The sequence below is a fragment of the Alligator mississippiensis genome, chromosome 10 (assembly GCF_030867095.1).
Source record: "Alligator mississippiensis isolate rAllMis1 chromosome 10, rAllMis1, whole genome shotgun sequence".
Taxonomy (NCBI): Eukaryota; Metazoa; Chordata; order Crocodylia; family Alligatoridae; genus Alligator; species Alligator mississippiensis.
The window spans coordinates 8934472-8959741 of NC_081833.1; the positions used below are offsets into that span (position 1 = coordinate 8934472).

Below are 25270 nucleotides of genomic sequence, written 5' to 3' on the forward strand. Positions count from 1 at the left end.
CCCCTGAACATTGCATAGCTTAAACCAAATAGAAGACGAGCAAGACACAATGGATGGAAGAAAGATGCATTCTCAAAGAGTGACACCTCTTTTGTTCGCAGGCAGTTAGTATTGCAGCTCCCACTAGGTGCATCCAAGATGTTCATTTCTCTTATTCTTGAAAATAGGGTTCATTGTCACACCAGTTCCTGTCACCACACATGGAGACTTGTGGCTGAATGCTAATGTAACTGTCAACTTCAGTGGAGCAGCACAAAAGCCAAGGTTGGATCCCAGTGATTCTTTGGCTGTAGGTTGAGACAGAGCATTGGCATTGACTTGGGCATCAGAGACTTGTTTTAAGTTTCCAGATCTAACATCTCTTGTGCGACCTTGGACAAATCACTTAGTTCACTACAGAGAGATCTTTGGCTTTTACTTGGAAGTTGCTCCTCATTTGACTACTGGTCACACACAAACCTCTCACTTCAGTGCCATGGTGTTTATGCATATGCTAATGAGCCAGCAGCAGGATATATAGGCTAACACCAGTATGCTGCTGGAGTTGGTAATCAGCCCATTTTGCAGTGTGGATCAAGAGTAAACTACTGAAGCGTGCATAGGTTTTCAGGGCCTTTATAGTCCTCCATCTGCCCAAAAAGGCAGATAAAAATTTCCCACTGGGAACGAATCATTACATGGCTCCATTTGCTACAGTGCTGAGGACTAAAATATGACCCCAGAAGACTTAGCAATGTACATGTGAGCACAATACCTGCAATGCCATAAGTCAAGGAAGCCTTTGTAGGGTGGTTACGCAGGTCCAATTTAGGTCAATATGGGTTGCTCAAACCTGGTTGCTAATTCCCTCTGAAAAACTAAAGCAGGATATGAATTTTCTGATAGAACAGCGTTTCATTGGAAAATACTGTTCCAACAGATTTGAACTATTCTGCAAGACCTCAACTCAGTCAAGACTCTGCTGCAAACCTGCCAGGTTTCCTATCTGCTCTCAAACATGGCTTTTTAGCAGTCACCCCTCTCTTCCCAAGCAGACTCTAGGGAGTTAGTGCTGCCAGGGTCCCTGGATACTTGGCCACCCCCATGATCATCTGCAATGGAGCTGAGGCTGTAAAGCTCCACAGGTCTCTAAAGCCAGTGATTAGCAAGCTTTTTCAGGCTGCAGGCTGGAATGACCCAGCTCAGGTCACCCCCAAGGCCAGTCGGAAACCCCAGGCCCTCTTAGCTCTGGGCTTCCCTTGCAGTGGGCCCCTGGCCCTTTTGATCATCCCGGTCCTGGCCCCAGCATTAACCAGTTGAGGGTACTCTCTCGATCAGGTCGGAGTTTCTAGCCCCACTACCTCTGGAGTCTGCCTTCTGGCTCTATTAGTGGGTGACCCACCCGGTTGTGGGAGCTGGGGTTAAGGCACCCCAACCCACCTTTCACCTGGGGTGGTAACTGGCCTGGCATTTCCTGGGGTGGCCACACCACTGGGACCCCCACCAGGCCACCCACTACCAGCAGGGTGCAGTTGCAAGTCATGTCCAGGACCAGGAGCCTCCTAGCCATCCCTTACAGCTCCTCCCTTACTTCCAGGATGATACCAGAAGCCTTGCAGCCAGGCAGTATTGCTGCCTGGCCTGCCAGCAGTAAAATGCTCTGCTTATATAGGCAGCCAAGGATCTAAAATGGCTGCTGCAATCAGGCACCTGCTGGCTGCTTGGCTCTGATCTTAAAGTGGCAGGCACACCAACAGTGCCCTGCCACACAGTGTTCCTGTACCAATACAGCATCCCTAGTGCAGGCACGGTCCTAGCTTGGGCTCTCAAAGTCCAGCAGTACCATCACCAACACCAAATTTACTGAAAAAGTAGTCGGGATTTTCGGAACGTTGCTGCTCTCCCCAAACATTTTCTTTTAGAAAAATGGGAGAAAGGAATATTTCTGCACAAAAGAAAGGGGAATAGTTGGCTCCTCTTGGGCTATAATTCACAGAAGCAGCTGTAGGAATGGAAATATTGGGCTCTCTTGTGTTAGCGCATCCTTTTGTCACACTAGTTTTATTTTTGCACTGGGAATGCAGTATATTGGTGGCAATTTATATGCTAATGAAAAAAGCGGTATATAAATTGTCTAACTATATATTAACAAATAAGGAGGAGGTGTAAGTTATGCTGTCATTATACAATGAGGACAGGGATGCTTCCTCATGTTCATCTATGTTTGTAGTCAAGTGCCCAGACCCTGCTTTAAATTAAAAACTGGGGAAAAAAAGATCAGTAGAGCTTTTCTCTTGCAGCATAGACTAGAACACTGCAAGGGCGGGGAGCTAATGTTAAACAGAAAATAACTGACTTGTGGCTGATTAAGGTATGACCAATGACTTCTGGGAATAAGACTGATCACCTCCACGCCTCCACCCTGCTCTCCCCACTCAAAAAAAATTGGCCTTGATCCGTTATTATCAACTTGTTTCCTCCTTCTTCATCAGGAATCTGCCTGTGCTTGGTGAGGAGAGGGCCTGCCCTGCACAGTAGTTGCTGTAGGGGTCTCGGCCTATTTCTGTGGCCATTTCCTGGTCAAGGTGGCAAAAGGATTTGGTTCCTTTCCTGTCTACTGACAGTCTCTAAATCAAGACTCCCACTTTGAAAGAAGAACAGGATTTAAAAATAATAAACTGAGCACTGATGCAGCCCCTTTCACTCAAGGCTCTCCTGTGCTTTAGCTGAGGGTACAATCACTTAAATAAGTGACCACAAGGTCTGCTAGGGTGAGAAATCAGTGGAAGTCGGCCACACTGTGGAACTGGCCCATGCTAAGTAGCTCAGCTCTCGCCGGAAGTGGGTTCAGCTATCTTGCATGCAGTAAGAGAGTGCACACAGACATTATTGTTATACCCTAGCTTATAGCACATTAGCTATATTTGTGTGCCCAAACCCTAAGTCTCACACTGTCCTGAAAGGCAGGCTATCATCAGAGACATACTTCCTGGAGGAAGGATGTATGCATGCCATTTTCACCTCTCTCTCTCCACATCCTGGGTCAGATCCTCAGCTGGGGTTTAACAGCTCCAGTGCAAAGTCTGGACATATTATGCTCCTGGTTCCTCCTTGAGCCCCTTCCTCTTCCCTGTCCCCCCCCCCCCCCATTTTTAACTTGCAAGGGACAGCAAATCCACAAAGTATAGTTGTGCCATGTCCTGCAGAAGGAGGATTCAGAATTGCCTTCTGAGAACAGCAGCTAGAAAGTGCATCTTTCCAGGGCATGAACCTAAGTAACCTAAGCAATAAATATTTCTGCACATGCTACACTACTTGGGGATAACAGAAGACCCCAGGAGTCTTATGATTTTGTTATTATGGTTGGATTAAGCAGAACTGATTCAGTCATGTCTCATGCACAGAAACATATGACAACCTGAGCTAGAGGGGTTTATTCACATTGCAACTATTTTAAGCCAGCTTGTGCGTTACACAAGAGGCAAATAAATGTTTTATACATATTAAATAATTGTTAGTGGTCGGTAGCAACTCTAATAGCCCAGGCTCTATTAAATTAACTGCCCAGAATTTCTCAGACCCTTCACTGCCAGCTAAGGTCTTGAACATCCCATTTCAAACCTTTCAAACCTATCCTTTCTGATCCTGCTAACCATACTCATTCCCCAAAACAGAAGTGTTGCCAGAACACTGATGAAGTAGGATGTGGGAGAAGCCTTTCTGCAAATGGGGACCCTCTGCTGAACTCCATTAGCTAACACAGCTTCTCCATCCTCATGCTGAAATCTGCATGGCACTAGGCTTCGGGTTATCAACCTGGGGAATTCTCCGAGTACACCGCTTCAGACACTTACTGTACAAACTAAAAGGGGAGGCTTTAGCTGCTCGAGTGTGGTGAAATTTTTATGAAAGCCTCCAGGCAAAGTATTGTACTTTGGAAAACCAAGTGTGCTAATCCCTTGCCTTAAAAAGCTACAGGGAAGGGAAGCCAGTTTTGATATCTGGGTCCTAGAAGCAAAGCTTCTCCCTCTTTTTGGTGCATTTTATTAATTAAAAGATGCAGCCTGTACATCATAGAAATATTTGGGATGTGTTTTTTCTGTCTACTGTTGCAACCCCTAGTAAGCATTTTTTTTCTCTACACATGTATTCTGAGCAGCAGGGAGGTTGAGGAAAGAGGGCATTAACCTGAGTCTGGAAAACTGGCCTCTATTCTGCATTCTGACTTTTTGGGTGGCGACATGTCACTTTATTTCTCCATGACTCAGTTTACTCTCCCATCCCATGCTTGTCTCATTGAGTTAGATTGCAAGTTCTCTAGGGCAAGACGTGCCTTCTCCTCTGTGTTTCTACACTACACAGCACTGGGGCCAAGAAAGCAGCTGGAGGAGATGCAGAAGAATGTGTTAGCAACCTACAGATTGCATTTGCTCCTTCCTCTCCACAGTTCTCAGTTCTGGTTATGGCATGTGGAGAATGGCCCTTTTCAAAGATTAACTTAGTCAGGATGAGAAAAAGCAGCAAGTCAGCCTGCACTTCATCTCCGTTTCCCAACCCCACAAATTTTGGGAAGCCTCGCTCCAGCGCAGAGACCTCTAGGGACTGAATGAAATGAATGTAAGTAAAAAAATCACTCGGTTTTTGGTATGCGATGTTCATCATCCCCTCTGTGGCAGATTCCCAAATGCAACACAGCTGATTTATGCAAACAGCAGCAGTCCCTGCAGGAATGCTCTTTACAATGAATACAGATAATGCAGCGTTCTTGTCTGCTACTGGTGGTTTGGCAGGAATGCAGAGTCAGCCGAAAAAGGGGTCTCCTTCAATTCCTCTTTCCACCTGCTAATATTTGCTTGTTTTTTTGAGTTCCTCCTGGAACTGTCTGTACATGCCAACAACACAGGCTGACCATGGGCTGCCCTATACACTGCTGCCATCTGTTGGCAGGCAGACTAAGGGAGCCTGGAAAGCTTCCCGAGATGTGTGCACAGCTCCCATTTCTCCCTCCCTCCACCCCCAGTGCCCAGCTACACAGTATCAGCACTGCAAGCTCTTCACTCTTCAATGCCTCAGTATTCAGATCTTTGTACATGTGTCTTTAAGTTTCTCTACCAGGAGAACAAACCTGAGAGAACTCTCCCATATTATTTGCATGTGTGTACACAGCTACCGTCTCTGCTTCTGCATGTGGCGAGCACTGGGAGGACTGAAGCAGGTGAGCAGCCATTCTCTAGAGCACCAGACCTTGTTCTCCTCCTCCTGATTTTCATGATGAAAGTGCTCACCAGGTAACATAGGAGAGAGACTCCTCTGCATCTGCCATTGTGTTCAGTTTCTACTAAGGAAAGACTAGAACCCTTATTCACAGACTCCCAAGATCCTTTGTTTCCTAAGCCTCAACTACTAAAATGAGCAGAAATCCCCACCTTAAGGGATGTCCTACCCAAGATCTTTGATCTCTGTCTCAAGGTCCTTGGGTTTATCTCAGTACAGACCTTGAAAACAATCCTAGCCTTCTCACGGACTTCAGTGGTCATTAGATCAGGTTCCTGGCAAATCATATGTCTAAGAAGCACGGAAGCATTATTTATTTTACCTTAATTCTGTGATCAAATAATGGACAAGAACTTACCATTCCCATTAACTGAAGTTATTTCATGTTTAGACAGGGGTTAATTTTTTCCAAGTGCTAAAATCATTGCTTCCCCTGGCAGCATACAGTCAGTTCCCCACAACACCAAAAACACTGTATTTAATAGGTCTTATTTTGTACACAAGGATATTTCAAACAGATCTATCAGCTCTAATAGAATTTAATAGCCTGCTGCTTACACTCTAGAGATGCATTTTGCAAACCCAAGAAGAAGAGACTGGAATAAAAAGGCTCCACTTAATTTTACAGTGTTTTGGTGCAATCATTTGAGATTGTAGCTTACAGAGGTGCAGGTGAGAGAAGACAAGAACATGCTGGTAAAATATCGTTAACACAGCTAGAACAGGGAATGCAAGTCAAGCAGGTACTGCAATTGCACACTATGTATGATACTATACATTAGGGAGGCCACATACTGCTCAGCTTACTTATGCCAATACTATTTTAGTGGTATTAAGCACATGAGTAAAGTGAATACGATTTGGCTCTGAGCAGTCAGCCAATCAAGCTGCTGCATAGTTTGAAAACTTGTTACTTGCCTTGCCTGTTTCCTTTAGTTGAATGTTATGCTTTTATAATCATGCTGGATGGACAGACAATGGGCATGTCTATATGAGACACTTTACTGCACGGCAGACTAATTTGTTGTGCAGGAAAGTGTCACTGTCTACACATGTTCAGCAATTAGGGCACAGTGGACTAATTTACTGCACTGCCAGATGGTCCCATCAGATACAAGTGGTATCTGGCAGCGCAGTAAATTACTGCACTTAAACACACGTGCATATGGTGATGTCAGGATTAGTTTTCTCTGGCTCAGCTTGGGCTGGAGTATGTTCCATCACATTAATTGCATGTGTAGATGCACCCACTGAGAATGAAACCCTCTGTTAATTCACAGGACAAACTGCACAGACAGCAGCAAACATGATCTTCTACACTTTACTAACGTACAGCAAAAGCTTTGTTATCCGGCACCCATGGGGACTGGGGGGTGCCGGATAACAAAATATGCTGGTTAATTGAGAGGCCTGAATAGGCGTCTTTGCCTGTTCGGGCTGCCGCTTCTCCTGCCGCATCTGGTGCATTGCCACCCGTCCCACCGCACCGCCACCCCTCCCGCGGGCCCCGAGGGACAGGGAGGCAGGCCCCACGCAGCCTGCTATGCCCCAGGCCATGGGGGCTCGGCTGCACAGGCTGCTTTGCCCCGGGCTATGAGGGTTTGGCAAAATTGGAAGTGCAGTGTGAAACCGGACGTGCCCACCTTTTATCTTACAAGCAGTCAATAGAGCATGCCAGTTTGTAAGGTGCCAGTTAAGGCAGCTTTTACTGTACATAGTTCAGACTATGCCAAATTAGCCCCTGTCCTTTTCTGCAAAAGGAATGTGGATACTCATTGCATGTAGCGAACAAGGTAGTTTGTGTGATCTGGACATTCGACCCCTCATGACTTCTCAAGATCTAGAGATTTGACCCCTCGTGCAAACTCAAATGCAGTTGTGGCGGCATAAACAGGAAATCTTGTGATGTCTACAAATGCCCTAAGATTTAAGATGGGATCACAAAGTCTATTTTAAATAGGAGTTTTCTCCACATATATGCACACTGGATAATTACGTAGCCCACTTAACTACATACCACAATGCCAGTCCTGACATGTTGCCTATTGCTTACAGTGTCTGGTTATCTGCATATTGATTTTCTACATGAACTACTTGCACGTTCTCAAGTATCTTTCAACTTCCCTGTCTACTCACATGTACTCCCGTTAACTGCACCAGAAAAGTGAAAGTAAGCAGCATTAAAGAGCTCCAGTTGGAAGCCTGGGGACTGGTTTGCTTCAATGCTCCAGCCCCAGGTGTTCAAGGTTTCTGTTCACACTGTTAACGCCGATGTCAGTACCAAGGTGCTGGCAACCCCAAACTGACTAGCTCCTTTCATTGTCGAGGCTTCTTGACAACGGCCCAAAACTAACCATTAGAAGCCTTGAGGATGAAGGGAGCTGACCAGTTTTGGTCCAGTTGAATACGACAGCACTGGGAATGCTGTGTACTCAGAGAATTTTCTGGATGGATATGTGGATACACAGGGGAAAGGCATTGTTTTTTCTGGTCCTGGGCTATGCATTTCAATGGAGCACACTTGAAATTATTATGGAGCTCTTTGTAATGCCTTTAGGACCCAGTCTCATCTGGGTTCAGAGTATCAACCTAATGGTATAATTAATTCCAAAGATTTTGCAGCAACTGCTGGTCTCCAATTTTAGAACGTGTCTCCTGTTGCATGCCTGAATGGCATATACTTTCATGACCCACTCTAGTGTAAATGTGTAACAGGGAAGGGAAAGAAGAGACTGTTTTTCATCTACAGTTGTCTAGCAACTCACCTTGGCTTCATGGTGAGAGATAACCAAAGCCTTCTCACAGGTTTCAGAAACAATTCAGTAGTTCTACAGGTAGGATTCCCACTGCAACTAAGTACTCAAGTACTACAATGATGAACAGCTAGGTAGAAAAAGTGAGTGTTCCTATTCATGGATTATAGCAATGGATTTCTCTGTGAATTTCTTCGTATTAAGCAGCACTCCAGATAAAGTTAACTAGAAAATGAAAATAAATTAAAATAAATGGCGTTCATAATTGAATTATACATGTCCTGTAACAAGGCAATGACAACTTTAGCAACCTGTTAATTGATATAAAGTCCCTTATTTGAGGGAGTGGAGGCAGAGGGGAAGAAAAGAAGATCACAGTCTAATAAAGATAACTTAGCTGAACATATTTCATTCAGTAAGAGTTCAGCTCAAAGAAATCCGAGCGCTACATTTTAACTGCTATTGCTAGATCATGGGTAAGGGAAAGGTTAAATTGCCTTCAAAAATGTGATTTTATTCATGGCAAAAATAACTGATTGAATGCCAAATATCGGACTTCTTTCATTCTAACAGTAAATTACTCTTTGAAATGAAAATAATAGCAATAATGGGCGAGCTGGACACAATGGGAACTCCAACATGTTGGCCATTTCTCTCATATATAAGTGAAAGAGGAGTACTCAGGTGAAATAATATGCAGAGGGATTGTGCATTTTTCCCCTCACTGTGCTTTCGGCACTTTAGTTTTCATTATTGCAACTGGAACTGTCAAACTCATCTGCTTTATTAAAAATGTAGATACTTATTACACTCTTTAAAGACACAGACAATTTGCAAATCATATTTTATTAATGCTGTAGGTTATATGAAAATGTAAATATCTTGAAAAATAACAATATGCCATCTATAAGCACCGATGATAATACTTGCATTGTTGATAATACTTGTCCATCACTTTGTGACAGTTTGATTTATCCTTTTCTGTTGCACATATATAGCCCCGAGGGAAAGTATTGAATGCAAGCAAGAGCTACAAGTTCTTCATAAGGTTCATGAACAGATTCATACAATTACATCAAGACAACTTTTCCCACCCCCCCACCTCTTCTCCCCCTTTATTGCCACTCTTCTTACTTTCCCCTACCCTTTGCTTCAGAGACCCCCAAGTTTAATCTTTTTATTTTTTAATGGAGAAGATTTAAAGCCAAATTTTGCTTTGAGTTTGTGTCCAGTTATGGAAAGGTCTCCAAGTTCTCCTACGAGGCTGTGAGTTTGCTCAACTTCTCAGGAAGTCAATGAGAATTCATTGTGATCATTGCCTCTGGCTTCTACAGCAGTTCAGATCTGGGAAATGACTACAGAGGACTTCACTGGGTTTTCACAGGTACAAACTGCGAGCAAACTATTGTCTATATGATCAGTCAGCCTTCAATATGAGGATGACAACAGATGCCTGTGCATGTCTTCTTTTAATGTGAAGATGCTGTTGTGCATCAGCAAGCACAAAATACTTTGTGGGAAGGAAACTTTAACTCAATGGTATGGAAAAATCTAGACAACTGGAAGCTTCTATCCCATTGTAGCCTACATCTGCCTTTGCAGTCATTGCAAAATATTCTTGCTTAATCTTCCTGCTCCACCATTGAGGACTTTTATTTTCATGTTTTTGAATTGCTATTAGCCTGGAAACCTTATTCTCAACCTTGCCAGCAGGGGTGACCCTATCAGGCATATAAAACTCCAGATGGCATCTCTCTCAAGGTTATTGGTAGCGTACAGGCCTCTCCATCATGTCAAGGATGCAATCTGTGGGCAGACTATGCATATACCTTTAACATATTCAAGAAGAGGTTGTCTTCATCTATATGTATGTGCCTGGTTATTATACATTTCTAGAATAAATATTTGAGCCCAATAAACTTTGAGCCCAGTTTTCCTCCTTTGAGCCCAGTTTTCCTCCTGGGTCGGACTTGAAGATCTACAAGGTCCCTTCCAACCCTGCTTCTATGATTTCTCAATAGAGGTGATGATGCAGTAAAACACTTAAGTGTGTGCTTAACTTTAACTTAAAATGGGATAACTCGCATATTTTAAATTAAGCATACATTAAGTGTTTTCCCGAATAGGGGCTATAATCTTTGATTACACGGTGTAATGTGACTAATTAAATGTACCGCTGTTTTCTGCACAACTCTTGCTGGCATCTGAAGTCCTTAGAAAATTCCACTCAAATTAAGAGCCAGGTTCACAGTGCTGCTTTTCAGAACTGGAGCAATAGGCAGATGCCGCTGGAGCAGGGGCACCTTCAGCCGTAAACAGGGGTGGATTGTGAAAGGAACTCTCACAGATCAACTTCTTTTTGTGTCTTTGAAGAGCTCTTCCTAAACAGAGATGTTACTATACAAAGTGACCATCCTCTTCCTGCATGTAGCCTAGGAATTAACCTTCTGGGTCAGGAAGTAGCACAAATGCCTTTTGGTCCTTCCTAAGCCAAGTCAGGAAGCTGAAGACTTCTGTTTTCTTTCCAAAGAGGATCTCGTATTTCAAAGGATCTTCCTTGCTTTTATCTCTAGTGACTGTTCAGACTCAGAGCAGGTTCTCTCTCAGCCCTGGTTGCAGTATTTGCCATAACAATTCTTCGGCTGCTTTGCCTCGGTTGGACCAGCTAGTCTCTTTATTGAATATTTATCATCACATATAAAGAGAATATATTGTAGAATGATGCTGGAAAATATTATTTATTTCTACTCGTTATAGATGAATTCTCATAACTCATGGCTCTGCTTCCTTACAAGTACTCCTAACTTAGGAGCATGTGGGCAACTCAGTAGATTTAACAGTAACTCAAGGGCCAGTTAGCTCATTGTATATCCTCTCTCATGCTTATACATGTCTGTACAGACATGTATATCAGATGCATCTAGAGGAACAGACAAAGTCCATACACATCCACAATGGTCATTACTGAAAAACAAAAAAAAAAAAAAAAAACCCAAAAAAACCCCCAGTATTTTCACAATTGGGTGCAGCTACACATTCGTTAATGTGCTTTTGCTAACACACATTAAAATTTAGTACCTCCATTGTGAGGTACTAGAGAAAGGCATGTTAGCCTATTTTAATGCACAGTAGCAAAAGCTCATGTTTTTTTCTGATGCTTTAATGTGCATTAAAATAGGCTAACATGCATTAAAGAGCACGTGTAGACATGCCCAGCCCGTTTGATTACTATCCCCATTTCCTTTTGTAAAAGCAGATTCTCTGCTGTAGGTCAGACAGCCCCAAATGATATACATAGCTACAGTCTGCATTTTTACTAGCAATCACAGTGAATCCATGTATGAAATCTATCCAGATAGACTGTTAATACAACCATGCATACAGAAGGATGAATCCATATAGGAACAAGCCAGGAGTATTACATTATTACATCACGTAAAAGTGTACAATATCATTTCTAATGAGCAGCATACTAGATGGTTCTCATCTCCTATCAAGCACCCACCATTTTTGTAACCATTGCAAGGCAGTTAATTGGCAACTCACAATACAGACCAGATGGAGAGAAAAAGCAAGGCTATCACCCTTTAAAAGATAAATCCCACATTGTAAATGAAAAATCTAGCACTAAACTCCAAGTGCCAACATACAATCCTAATAACAGAGCTGTGCATGGGGTGAAGAGTCAAAGGAAACAGTGAAGAGCAAAAAACATCCCCATCCCTGGTGGAGAAGTTATGCTACATTATAGTTGCAACCCTGGAGCTGCAGTGCTCACTCCTGGTCTGGAGTGGCAAAGGACCCAAAAGTCCCTATGTATTGGGATGAAAGTAACTTTGTCCAAGCCAGTCACCCCTATTTAGAGGGTTATCAGCCTCTCCAATGAGATTGCCACCTTGATACCACCAGATGTTTGTGCAGGTTGGGGGCAGAGTAAGGATTTGCCTGCAATGTCCAGTCAGCAACACAAAACAGCGTGACGGCAGCTTCACCAACAGAAAGCCTATACACCAAGTATAGCTCAGTATCTTCATGGCGTCTAAGTGAGCCTCATTTATGACAGTCAGCCATCTCCTTCACTGGAACAGCATCAATTAAAGACAGAGCCAATCCTCTCCTATTATTGCAACATATCAGTTTGGATAAGTTAATTGTGATTGATCACTGAGACAAGAGGAAAACCAGGTCAGCCCCAGACTGGGGTATGAACCAGTATTTCCAACTGATGAAACAATATTTTCATCATCTTAAATACTGATAGGATATGAACCACAAACTGACAAGATTTGATGATGAATCAAATGAAGACAACTACAATGTGATGACTAGGGAAAGGCCTGTGCCTAGGAAGAAAGATTCTCACAGCTGGTTGGCCGTCACATTTTGGAAATTGAGACTCTATGGTAGGTTAAAAATGGAGAAAGAAATGATAAATGATAATTATTTATGCCCATTTTTGGGACCCTGGAGGAGAGCTAATTTCAAATGGGAAAGCAAGGTCATACTCCTACTCCAGAAGGAAAATGCCTAACAATGAAAACCCTATTGGATACTGAACCTTTCAGTGTGAGTGTGGGGAGGGAAGGGATAGTAAGTGGAGTCTGAGTAAAGTTTAAGCTGAAGCTAGTGAACCAGGGCTGGTTCAGCATGATTAACTTAAGGAATTGTACTGGCAAAAAAATGTTGTTCCCACAATAGAGACTTTGCCCTTGAGCAGTAAAAACAATAGAGCTCAAGGTGACGGGTCAGGTTTTTTTCCCCCTGTAGTTGAGATAAATGGAGCTTAACACACATACACAATCCCAAGGGTTTTAATAGAAGTTATCCAAAACCATTTGGAACTGGGGCCATCGCTGACTCTGGACTACATGTCATTAAGAGACGGATCCGGCACTTTTTTTTTTTAATCTTTCATATTTCCAATCCCCTGGGCAGAGCAATGAATGTAGTGAAGGGGCCCATACCCACACTACAGGGAAGCTCATCAAGTTTTATAAGCTAGCACAACTCCATTAACATCTATAGGATGACTCACATTAATACAGTACCAACTAATGATTTTGCCTTCATTCAGTAAGAACTTCTGCATCAAAAAGAACTGGTCTAGCAAAACTTTTTTCCAAGTGATTTCTAATTCTTGATGCCTTACTGTCTGATCCCAACATTACACACTTAAAATATTCACTGAAATTAAGGACACTGGCAGGTCAGCAAGGACCAGAGAATTTTATTAAAGAGTTGGAGAAGTCAACTGAAGCTCTCTAAATCCAACCAGACAGTATTGCCCTGCTGCTGTTTCTAGAAGGAAGAAGGAACTATGATTTGGGGATAACTTTAGCTTCTACTCAGATTGCACTTCCTAATTCAGCCTTTCAAAAGCAGAACACTGAAGTAATTTGTTTCTATGCACAAAGGAGGCACTAATTCTGTCGCGGGGTCAGGTGATGCCTTAGTTTTGCTAGTCTAAGCTAATTAAGTTCTATAAACTGATATAAAAGGAACTTAGACCCATTGCATTTTTTTTAATTGATGCTGTTTGCCCATTATGACTTATGACAAAGGTGCAATCAAAATAATCAGGCACTAGAGCAGGAAGCTGCCAGAGTATTTCAGTGATTGCTTCAATTGTGTAGAGAGCCGGGAGAACAGAGGTGCTGTCAAACTCCTGGTTCATACAGCCTTTGGGGAGAGACACTGCAGTATATGCCTTTGCATGAAAGAAAGAAACATCCTTTTGTTTCTGTTTGAAGCATCAGAGAGAAGTATTATTAAATGCTTTCATTTTCATAGACCCTGGATAGCAAAGGTATAGCTTAAGCCCACAAGTCTCATTTGACTCAAGTGTAACACCCTTGATTTTACTGGAAGTATTTCCAATTTGAACTGGTGTTAGCAACAGGGAAGCCTAACCCATGGCATGGCCACAGGGTAGATTAACCAGGAGCCCTCAAGAGACCTTTGAAATACATCTTTAACGAGAAGTTTCTCATGTCATTGATAAATCTGAAGTCATGGAAAGATGAACACCTTTTTGAAGATGAATGAAGCCTGATCTCATAATACTTCCTGCGATTGCAGTGAAATTAATGCATTGCGACCGTATGGCACAGCAGACATGCAAGTGCTCGAGCTGCCATCTGGTAGCCTGACTGGCAATCTGTATGATGTTCCCAGTGTTAAATGCAGGGGAACTAGATTGCTAATGGAAAGCAGTAATGGGATACAGAGTTTTTGCTTTCCACATTTCTGAACCCAGATTCAAGCAGTAACTAAGGTCTCGGTTTTCAAAAATGCCTAGTGATTTGGAGCATACAATTTAAGATATCCTAGAGGTCCTAGCCTCTCACATCTTTATGCACTATGTCTTGCAGGATCACAAAGTGTCCCAAGTTGGAACGGTCAGGAAACAAGAATTTAAATAGGCATTGAGGCAACATAGGCCCAGGGGACATCAGTATGGCATCTGTCAGGAGTCCTGTTTATTAATGGATGTGGCATTGTGCTGCCTATGTTAGGGGCCATTCCCTGAAATCTTTTCTCCAGCCTTGCCCTGGTAAAACTGCCATTGATTTCAATGGGAGTTTTGCCCAAGTCAAGAAAATAGGATTTGGTTACATAACAGCTTCCAGTCTCCAGGGAAGTCATTCTTCTCAGGCCAAGTATTAACTTCTGGAGTCACGTTTGGGCTCCAGACAGAAGCTCCACCACTGACATCTGCACCAGGAATCGAGCCTTACGCCTCCTTATCCATAGCCAAGTGACTTGACCACCAAACCATCCTCTCTCTCTCCAAAAACTATTTGTATATATGCTATAAAGTTGGCATATATATCCAGGATTACAAGTATTATGCGTATAATATACATGTCAACCAATTTGATATCATTCTTCCTTTTGGCAGCTTTGCTTGCCTTGTACCCAACATTAATCAGAGTTGACCAAAATTATTTTTCCAGCCTCAGTCATCTGATAAAACTTGTAGGGAGTTAACGCTCTTTTCAAAGAATGACTCAGCTTGCAAGGCATTTCTTCCTACCTGTCTTATCTCTGATCCCTCAGGAGATTTAACTCCAGAGGAAGTAGCCATGATGGTGGGCATCGCTGAAGCAAATATTTCTCCTAATGAATAGGAGAGAGAAATGCCAGAGCACTAGAAGCAATGCAGACAGAGCCAGGTGCTGTGTTGATGCAACACAGACAAAAGACAAGATCAATGTGCAAAGAGTTCCTAGAGCAGCCCAGTTTAAGTAATATATGCATCCCAATCAGCTAGAGCTGACACCAGCAGAGGAAGGGTCACTACCCCACTGCAGAAGTCAGGCTTTTGGAAGTCCCTGGGGGACATAAGCAGTATATACAGTCTCTTTAAGCAACAGCCATGCATTCTTGTTTGCTTTGTACTATCATACAGGAATAAGGCATGGGGAAAGATTGGGAACATCTCTGCCTCCCTGTCAAATTATAAAAGTGAATCACATTTATTATTTAGATGTGTTCTGCTCAGTTACCTGGCCTACTGTTGCTCATCATCTCAATCAGAAGCAAAGAGAGAGGTTTTGCCATTGACACAAGGCCCATAATGGAGTCAGCTGCTTAGGTAAGTCTAAATTGAGGTCAGATAGGAAGAGAGCACAGTTAATTAAGAACTGCTCCCAAATGCAGGGGAAAATTACTGCCATGGACCCTGGGGCCGTTCCCCAAGCAGCTATCCAGAGTGAAAAAGGGTTATCGTCTCTCCCTGCTCACCAGCAGTTGCTTCATTCTGTTTGCAGGCTACAAGGAAAGATCTTTGCAAAGAATAAATATCGCCTGTTTCTGCATGGCTTATTTAGCTCAATTGAATTATTTTGCCTTTGTAATGTAAAGCAGTTCTCAGTTGCCGAATTATGATTAAGTAAGTTCCCTCTGGCTCAACTGTTTGAGTATATTAAATGATAAAGAAAAAAAATAAAGTCATGCTTTTTATAAAGGATGAAAATGACTAGGTAGGAAGAAGCTGAACCCTAAGCAAACAAAAATGCACAGCACCCCCCCCCCCTCTGTTCCCCCTGTCTCCCCCCACCCTTTGAAACCAACTCCTTGAATTTCCTATGGTTCACTGGAAAATATTTTTCAAAAAGTGCACGAAAATGGAGAGAGTGTTTTAATAGAAGCCATCATGAGTCAGTAATCTGAGTCAAAACACTACACTGCTGTCAAGCTGGTAATGGCAGGAAATGTCCTGGATCTGCTCAGTGAATTTCTGTCAGGCACATGCATCAGGTAGCAAACAACAACCGCTCGGTGCCTGAACCCTTTCATTTGATTAAATGGGCCTCTGAAAAAACAGACACAGAAGACAGGCAGTGCACTCTAAAGAACCAGTGTAATCAGTACTCCCTGGGAATGATTCTCCATTGCTCTTGTGCAGCAATTCATGCCTCTGCAAATGGGTAGAAACAGCATGGAGTAGATTATGAGCTCGGCTGCACTGGTGTCAGTCTGAAATAATACCACCAGCATTCATTATATTAAAATCTTATCCTGTTTCATTGCCCACTAAGATGTATCCTTGTACATGGACGAACCTTATTGACCCCAGTGGAAATCCAGGCATCTATAAGGATGGATGGCACAAACATATACTCATGTAACTAGGGTGTGGAGAGGATATCCTCGTACTTCTCCCCATCAGTACTGCTTTAAAAAGTACAACCACTTTCATTGTTGATAATGGTAGGGACTGCAAAAGGTAAGCTGTTAAAACCCAATCTGAAAACTGTCCCCCCCCCCAAAACAATCCAAATAAAACCTACAGACATGGTAAACATAAAGATATCTGGGTTTTAGCAGAGGAAATAGAAGAAGAAAGGTTAGCGAGGGTTACTCTTCAATACGAGAAAAAACAAATGCAATACAGGCAAGTCCTCGACTTACAACGTTTCAAGTTACAACATTTTGCACTAACAGGATTTATAAATTGATACCCTGTTTCAACTTTCCAACTTCAGTTTAGACTTTATAAAGCTTGATCCAATGTGATGCCATGCCAGCGAACAAGTTCTCTGCGTCTCCCATCTCCCCAGAAACCATCTGTCCAAAAACTTCCTTGGACACTTTAAGAAAGCAGACAAGACTCCAGAAAAACCTGCAGCCAAGACTCCTGAGAAGACTCCAACCCAGAGCCCTTCAAAAAGGACAACAAAGTCACCTCAAAGAAGTCCTTCCAAATCAGTATAATCGCTATTTACTAATATAAATTTATAAATACATGAATGTAGCTCTATTACTCATCTACAATTGATCAAGTACAAAATTCTGGGGTATTTTTGGTGAAAATAGGGTATCAGGCCTTGGTTCAGGAACCAATCCCCCATTTATAACAGTGTTTCTTATGAGAAAATTGGTTCCTAATTGCAATGTTTTGACTTAATATGCAGTTTTCATAAGTCTGAGGACTGCTTGTACCAAAATCTTTGCTCATTCCTGGGAACCAAGAAGTGAAACTGGAAACTTATTAACGTATACTGCTATTTCCCCTGTTCAAATCAAACAAAATGCAGAATTGCTGTGACAGGCTTAACTTTAGACATCTTAAATATGACTATTCAAGTCATTGGGAACTTTATACATGTAAGAAAAACAGGTTCGAGTCCTGTAAGTTATTGCATTACTGAGAGAGAACTTGCTTGATTGGTTTTTATTTTGACTTGACAGTTCCCCTTAAAAAATTATCAAAGGTTTGATTTTTTTTTTGGAGAGAGAAGTAGGGGGGGATATGAAGGGGCAAGTTCTCTCATCTTTTCTGTGCTCATAGAAAAATTTAATGTACTCTTTTATATCAAACTGCATCAACTTACATTTCACATTCATCGTAAGTTATAGATAGATAGATTCTGCAAACACTTACTCAAATGAATAAACCCACTGAATTCAATTTCTTGTGCATGAAGTTAAGTATATACATAAAAGTTTGCAAGATCAGGGACCTGATTTGAATTTATATGTACATCAACAAGGACAGGGTTGGTTACATTCACATTTTAAAGACATTATCCTGCCATGGAAACAAACTTGAGTGTTAACTGAGAGAAGAGGTGGTAGGGGGAGAGGTATACTGCAAATGTAGTTTAATGACTCAACCAGGGGATTCTATAAAGTCAATGAACTGAAATACTGTCAGACAAATTGACTAAAAACTTAACTGCATACTCAATTATGAATAACGAAGAGTGGGTTACAAACACTTTAGAATATTAGTGGGTTTGAAGCTATTAGGTTTAATTATGTCTCAGATGTCTCTTCCAATGCACAGACTCTTTGAAGGAGGAAAGAGTAGAAATGTGTGATCAATTACTGGTTGGAAAATTTTGTTCAAAATATTGCATGTTTTTTGTTAACATATTTACTTACAAAATATTGTAAGCTATTATGAGACATGCTAAAGAACAGTGAGCTGCAAATATTTTCATGTTGCCATGACTTTAAGGGAAAAATATGACTGGCACTGAAGTGGCTTGGTATGTGGGCTCCTGACTGTCTTACAGACATCACTGTAAAGCAGGAGTAGTCCTACTTAAGCAATAATTGCATTGGTGCAAAATTCAGTGCAAGAGGGAAGAGAATCTGGGCCTCTGTGTTTGCAAATGAAACCAATAACGTGCAATTCCCTAATGGGCAAGAAGAAAGCATTGTGGATTTATAATGATTAATGTAACTGTGGCTGAATAGTAGCTAGCAATTACGTGGAGGATATAGTCAGACGGGAAATTCCATGGATTCTCTTCATAGCTCAGGCCCTTTCAGCATCGCTTAAAAGGCTAGAGAGAATCAGTGCTGCAAAGCCAATACATCTATTTGGTAGTTGAAGAAAGCTGGTTGCACCCCTCTCCAAAAGGAGACTAGAAGAGGAAACAATATTACATAAAATTATTGGAGGATCTTGCAATTTTGGGGAATAATAATGGTAATAGACTTTTTTTGTGTGTGTGTGTGCAGATTACAGCCGAAGGAACAAAAACTTTAGATCAATTCTAAATGAATATATCTTTGAAGATACATGGATTTCATTTTTTTAAAGAAGCAAGCTTAATATCTTACGCACAGGTGATGGCAGAAATGAGTTACTTGTCGACTAAAACACTATTTTTCTGGTTACAAGCAAGACTCATATTTTGTCAAAAAACAAAGTTTCCTAAGTGGAGAGAGGAAGAATCCTGAGCTCAGCTCTTTGCAAGTCATGTCTCCCTAATGACCATTTATGAGAGCCTGAAAGATGCATGGACCTTGTACATTTTTTTTTACATATAGACCAAATCCACCATTTGAGAGTCCATGTCTGGTATTTGAGCACAGCTAATGAGCCATTGTAGTTATTGTTTTTCTTTTTTTTAGGTTGTTAATAGAGTAAATCTAGGCAGAGACTGGTTATAGTCTTCCTGTCTGTAGAGTTCAAGAGAAGCCCATTTTCACATCGGACATCTTATTCATTTTTAAATTAATTGCCCATGTACTTGTGTTTGTTATATCATAAAATGACAGTCCACAGTAGAAGATTGTCACTACTGATGATTGAGAGATCTGAATTATTGCACTGCTCCATGATAAGATACATTCTCTCTCCCTGCCATGAAATCAATTCAATAGTATCCTGACCATGATAGTATTATCTTAATTGCTCTTCTTGAGTATATCCTAGTATAGCATCTTCAATTGCATCTAGATCATGCCATATAGTCATCAGGCTACTTGGTAGTATTTAAATTTCCCGGTCCTCAGGTACTGGAGGACTCCGGCATTTAGCTACCAATTAAAAAAAAAAAGTGTTAAAACAGCTTTCTATTCTGGAAACATGAGCAAAGCCATGAATTCACTGCTTTGTCTTTAACTCATTATTGTCTAACAAATAACTATTGGTATGCATAGATCACACCATTTATAAATGCCACCGTTGTTGATGGCCCCTTACAAACAAAGGAAGACAAGGTCCATTACAAGGAGCTTAAATCTCACCATATAAACAGGGGCCCCTGTGCATTTTACAATGTTATGACAGAGAATAAAAGTAAGACCAATGCACCTCTGGCCTTTTTTAATGGCCACTCTGCAGCTATTCACCATCTGGCTCAACCAGGGCCTGCTTTTGAAAGTGGTTTGCCACCCAGATGTGTAGCCAGCTTATTTTTTTAGGTTGGGATGGTGGAAGCTGAAAAGACTGGTCTCAGGGCATCTGGCACTGAGCACTGCAACAACTGGCCCAGCTCACGGACATTTCAAAACCCTACCCCCCACTGCCTTGTAGGTACTCCTTGGTTGGAAAAAGGCTAAGGGACATCACTGTGACAGTAACACACCCTCACCGAGGTATAAGGCAGTTGGTAGCCGTTCTTTATCTGTTGCTCTAGCAGAAGCTACAACCATTGAGGCACTACACATCTGGACTCCATCTGGTCTTTGGATTCTGTCTCAATGGTCTAAAGGGTGGATGGTAGGTCTAAGACAGTCTCCACTCCACCATACTCTTGCCTACGTATGCAGCAAAGGTTGCAGACTGATGGTTGCAGGACTCTGTACAAGCAGATTATCAGGCACCTGGTTAGACCTCTTACACATTGTCATGCAGTGGAGTCCCTAGGGATGGCCATGACACCCCTAGGGCTCCGAGACCATGCCAATCCTGCCCTACGGGCACTCCTTTTCTCGCCTGCAAAGTCTTGCTGGTAATTATGATAAATAGGGAGGCTGCCCTCAAGTATACGTTTGGACATAGTCCTGATGAACCCCATGGTGTCCCAGACCCCTTTTTGGGCTCAACTCAAAACAGATGCCTCACGGGACACCTTCAGCCTCATGGGCTAGATGCATGGCTCCAAAACCATCTCTTTACCTCACCCCATACCTCACAGATGGTATTCAAAGGTTATCCCTCTGAGGCCTTGATATAGCTCAGCCTCCCTTTGGCACCAGGCTCTCCACTGCCCTGTCTGCACCTGCACTGGCACTGGGGTCTCCACACTGTAGTGTGCCCCCAATGAGGCCTCCTCCTCCCCAATCACCTTGGCCCGGTCCACCAGTTGAAATAGTAACAGAAATCACAAGCCCCTGGGCTGTAACATAATACAAACAGGGCAGGGTGCACGCTGTCTTGTTAAAAGAGGCCAATTTCTCCCCAAGCATGAAGTACCTTGTAGCCCAGGGCACCTGGTGAGCTCCTGGAGTCCCATTAGTCCTGCATGCAGCAGATCAGGCAGCCACAGTGTCTCTGGGAAGCTCTTCTCTGCAAGCTCTTTTCCCAGGCTGCTGGCAAAGAACAAACCCTTGCTAGTCTCAGCCCTGGGGTTTATATATGCCCAGGGCCCTGCCTTCTTCCGGTCAGCTGACCGGTGCAGGTGCGGGCTAATTCCATCATTATCCTGCTGCTATAGTAACCTGCACCTGCGGGGTTTCCATTTGGCTCGCACCTTAGTGCCCCATGACACATACACCATGATCCAAAGGATCAATGGTTGCCTACTACATACAGGTGGCTTTTTTTTCCCTGATGATGGCTTCTTTCAATAGCCACTTACATAGGTTAGAAAAAACTCTAGAACAGCTGCAAGACATTGGCACCTTCGCATTCTAGCACCATATTCCCAATTAATTTCTGTTTCTTCTCAGTAAGGTTTTTGCAGCCAATACCTGTCTCCACAGAGAGGGCAGGGTGCACTGCTTGGCAGTGCTGCAAATGAGAGATAACTAAAGACATAACTAACTTTTAAGTAAGAATCATTTCTGCTCTTCTAAAGGCATGCAGCTGGGCTGTGTGGCTGTGCAGGGGCCCTGACTGGTAATCCTGTGCTCTGGGTTTTGTGGGAATAAACCAAGAGCATGTAGACAGTATAAATTAGGGAGTCCTATAGGAAGACTTAGTGGTGGGAGATGTACCCACAAAAGTTAAAGGACCAGAGTTAAAGGGCCAAAAGCAAACAGTGTAGTCTTGAGTCTGTTTGGAGGGTGGGGGAGATGCTATGGGAATTTTGCCATTGCCTTCTGTGGGTTCAAAATTTCACCAGAAAAGTTTTCAGAATTGACTGGTTTTGTTTAAGAGCAATCAAGGAAATTTAACTTCTCTTCTGCATCTCATTCAGCACAAATATGTATTTTACCCAACAGCCTGATGTGAAACCTCTAAAACAGGGAAGTACTTTCCCTGTCTCATTGTTCCAGTTGGGTAATCTAACATTCAGAAAGTATCTAATAAAATCTTAAATGGTTTCTTATCCCTTTCCTTTCAGAACAGCTCTGCTATCATCAATATGCATTTTTCCCTCAGTATCTAATATATTGAAATGTCAATAATGCCTTGTTCTATAAAATACATCAAGTACTTTCATATTGTATCCAGCCTCATAAAAGTGCACTTGAGCTGATAAACAACAGCCATAAAATGGATAAAAGAGGTTGTGTAGAATCCAAATAAAAAAGTGATTCTTCTATTGACACAACAGTTTGGGGTTTTTTTCCCACAAAGGAAAAAGGCCTTTGCATCTTTGACTCTTTGTTTTCTGCCAGGGGAAACTTGAGAACTAATTGGCATAAAGTTACTTAATTTTGAAGTTTCGAAACAGCTCTGCTGGTATAATTCCAGGGAAGTCAGTGGAGTTACACCAGCGGAGAATTTGACTCCCTCTAACTTCTCAGGAAAGCACAGTACATGCTTTTGGTGTAGCTGGGCAAATGAGGGAAGGGCATGCAATCATCGGCAGACAGAAATCAGGCTTACTTTCCATGTTTAGGCTCAAACGTGCTGATATTACACCAATTCCTCCCCACCCCACTCCCCACCAAAATACCAGTACGGTCAACGGGCTGTTAAGTGAGTGCAGATGAAAACTGAGCCCAAAGGCATTTTATGGATTAGCCAGTTCTTTTCTGCACAAGGATCTTGCCTTTCTGCACAAGGGTCTTGCCTCTTTGAAAAAACACATATTTTCTGTTGACTTCAGATGCCATCAGGGAATAGGCCTTCCCTTTCCTTTTAGGCAAAAATCCAGATGAAACTAAACAAATAGTATATATACATGCTACCTAATATATATATATATTATACATATATTATATATATATATAAAATTGGGTAGTGCATATATATATATTGGATAGTTAATATTGTACCCCATATATATATATGCACTACCCATTTTAATGTATATATATATTATTAAATTTATAATTATATATATATAATAATAATATTTTATAATATTATTATATTTTTATATATATATATGTATATATATATGTATAAATATATAATTGAGTTGTCTTCAAATAGCTTTGTGCATTCTTCCAGGTTCTTACAGTAAATGCGGACGTACACTCTGAGTATACTATGGTTTGAGTTACTATGGCAATGCATTCTGAAGCTGAGTAGAGTTTAATTCAATGCAGTAATTAGCGTATAGGCCTCCCACTATAGAAAGGATGTGGACAAGTTGGAAGGAGTCCAGCAGAGGGCAATGGACATGATTCAGGGGCTGGGGCACATGACTTATGAGGAGAGGCTGAGGGAACTGGGTTTACTAAGTCTGCAGAAGAGAAGATTGAGAGGGGATTGAATAGCAGCCTTCAACTCCCTGCAGCGGGGTTACAAAGAGGATGGAGCTGGACTGTTCCCAGTGGTGACAGATAACAGAACAAGGAGCAATGGGCTCAAGTTGCATCAAGGGAGGTTTAGGTTGGATATTAGGAAAAACCTTCTCACTAGGAGGATGGTGAAGCACTGGAACAGGGAGGTGCTGGAATCTCCATCCTTGGAGGTTTTTAAGGCCCAGCTCCACAAAGCGCTGGCTGGGATGATCTAGTTGGGGATGGTCCTGCTTTGAGAGGGTTGGACTAGACCTGACCTCCTCACACAGCCCTGCAAAGGCTGCTTTTAACCCAGTGGCATAAGACAGCCTTCAAACCAGTCTGTCAGGCTGGTGGAAGAGTCTCTCCATAAGGTATTCTGGGTCAGAAGCCCCTGTTTCTGCCCCACCATAGGAGATTTGTGCACAGGCAGGGGATGATGGTTGAGGTACCTCTTACTCATGTACCAGAATGACATCGGGGGTCACAGATATCTGGATATAAATAAGAAGAGCCTTGAAGCTGCTTCATGATGTGGACTGGCACAAGGGACAGAAGGTACTAAAATCAAGCAGGAGTCTTGATGTAATGGCAGGGGACAGCCTAGGATCTGAGCCACAGAACTGGCTCTAATGTAATACTAAAATAACGAGAGTAAAATTCATCATGCTTTGTTTTTCCAGTGTGTCAATTAAATATCTTTTCACTTTTAAAACAGGCTTTCTTTTTATTCAAGTAAAAGGAATTGTTCCCTATTGCCAAGAAACCTGAAGCTATCTGGTATCAAATAAAAAAAAAAGGTTGGTACACTAGCGCTAAATCTCTAATTGCAATCTTTCAGCATTAGCGAACAATGGCATTTTCACCATTGATTGTACCTTGCAAATTGATATCTATACAATTTGTAAGAGCTCTGCTGATAACGCTTCTGCTCGCATGAGGGACCTTTAGTTTCTAATGTGATGCAGTTCCCAAGTAAAATCTTAAGACTTGATACTGTCATCCTGCCCTTTTTGTAGTAAAATACTACAGGGCAGGACATTGGCAACAAGTAGGGGGTGCATGCGGGTGCACGTGTACCCTCTGAGATTGGCCATGCACACCCTGTAAGCACCGTGCACTCGGTGATTGGCCACTGGGGGACCCTCCCAGTCGGTGACTGGCTGCCAGTCGGCAATTGGCTGGTAGGAGAACCCCGCTCCCCATTGGAGGGTGATCTGGTGCCCCACCCCGACTCCAGAAGCACCAGACTCCCATAGGGCAGGATGACTGAATAATAGGTGTAAAATGTAACATCTCTGAATGGGTTAGCACTGGTCTAAGTCACAAAAATGGAGCAGGACACTGGAGAATCAGACCCTTGGGCTGCATCCACATGCGCAGGGGCATGCATTTGCAGCAGCACACATTTATGTTACTATTTATGCTGCAGTGCACACCCCTGCTCACACAGTTTGCAGCAGGACACATTGTCCCACTGCTCCATGTGCTGCAGGGGGGCTGATGGAGGCACAGGGCGCCTCAGTGAGGGGCTAGCTGGCAGGCACCAGCCAGCTGGGGAGCAGCATGTGGAGATGGGGGAGCAAGCAGCCTGAGGCACCCCAGCCTAAGGCTGCCTGCTTCCCTGTCTCCACATGCTGCAAAGCCCCTGTATTAAGGCACCCTGCACCCCATCC

At 42.6% G+C, this 25270-nt stretch overlaps 1 protein-coding gene across 1 annotated transcript in view; it reads right to left on the reverse strand.

Moving 5' to 3' along the window:
- Window positions 1-21287, reverse strand: part of TMEM132D (transmembrane protein 132D) — a 465160-nt gene extending 443873 nt beyond the window's left edge. Inside the window, exon 1 of the mRNA XM_059713431.1 lies at window positions 21169-21287. Coding sequence (XP_059569414.1) covers window positions 21169-21208 — 40 coding nt within the window. The 5' untranslated portion in view covers window positions 21209-21287. The remainder of the gene's footprint in view (window positions 1-21168) is intronic.
- Window positions 21288-25270: the final 3983 nt, after the last annotated feature.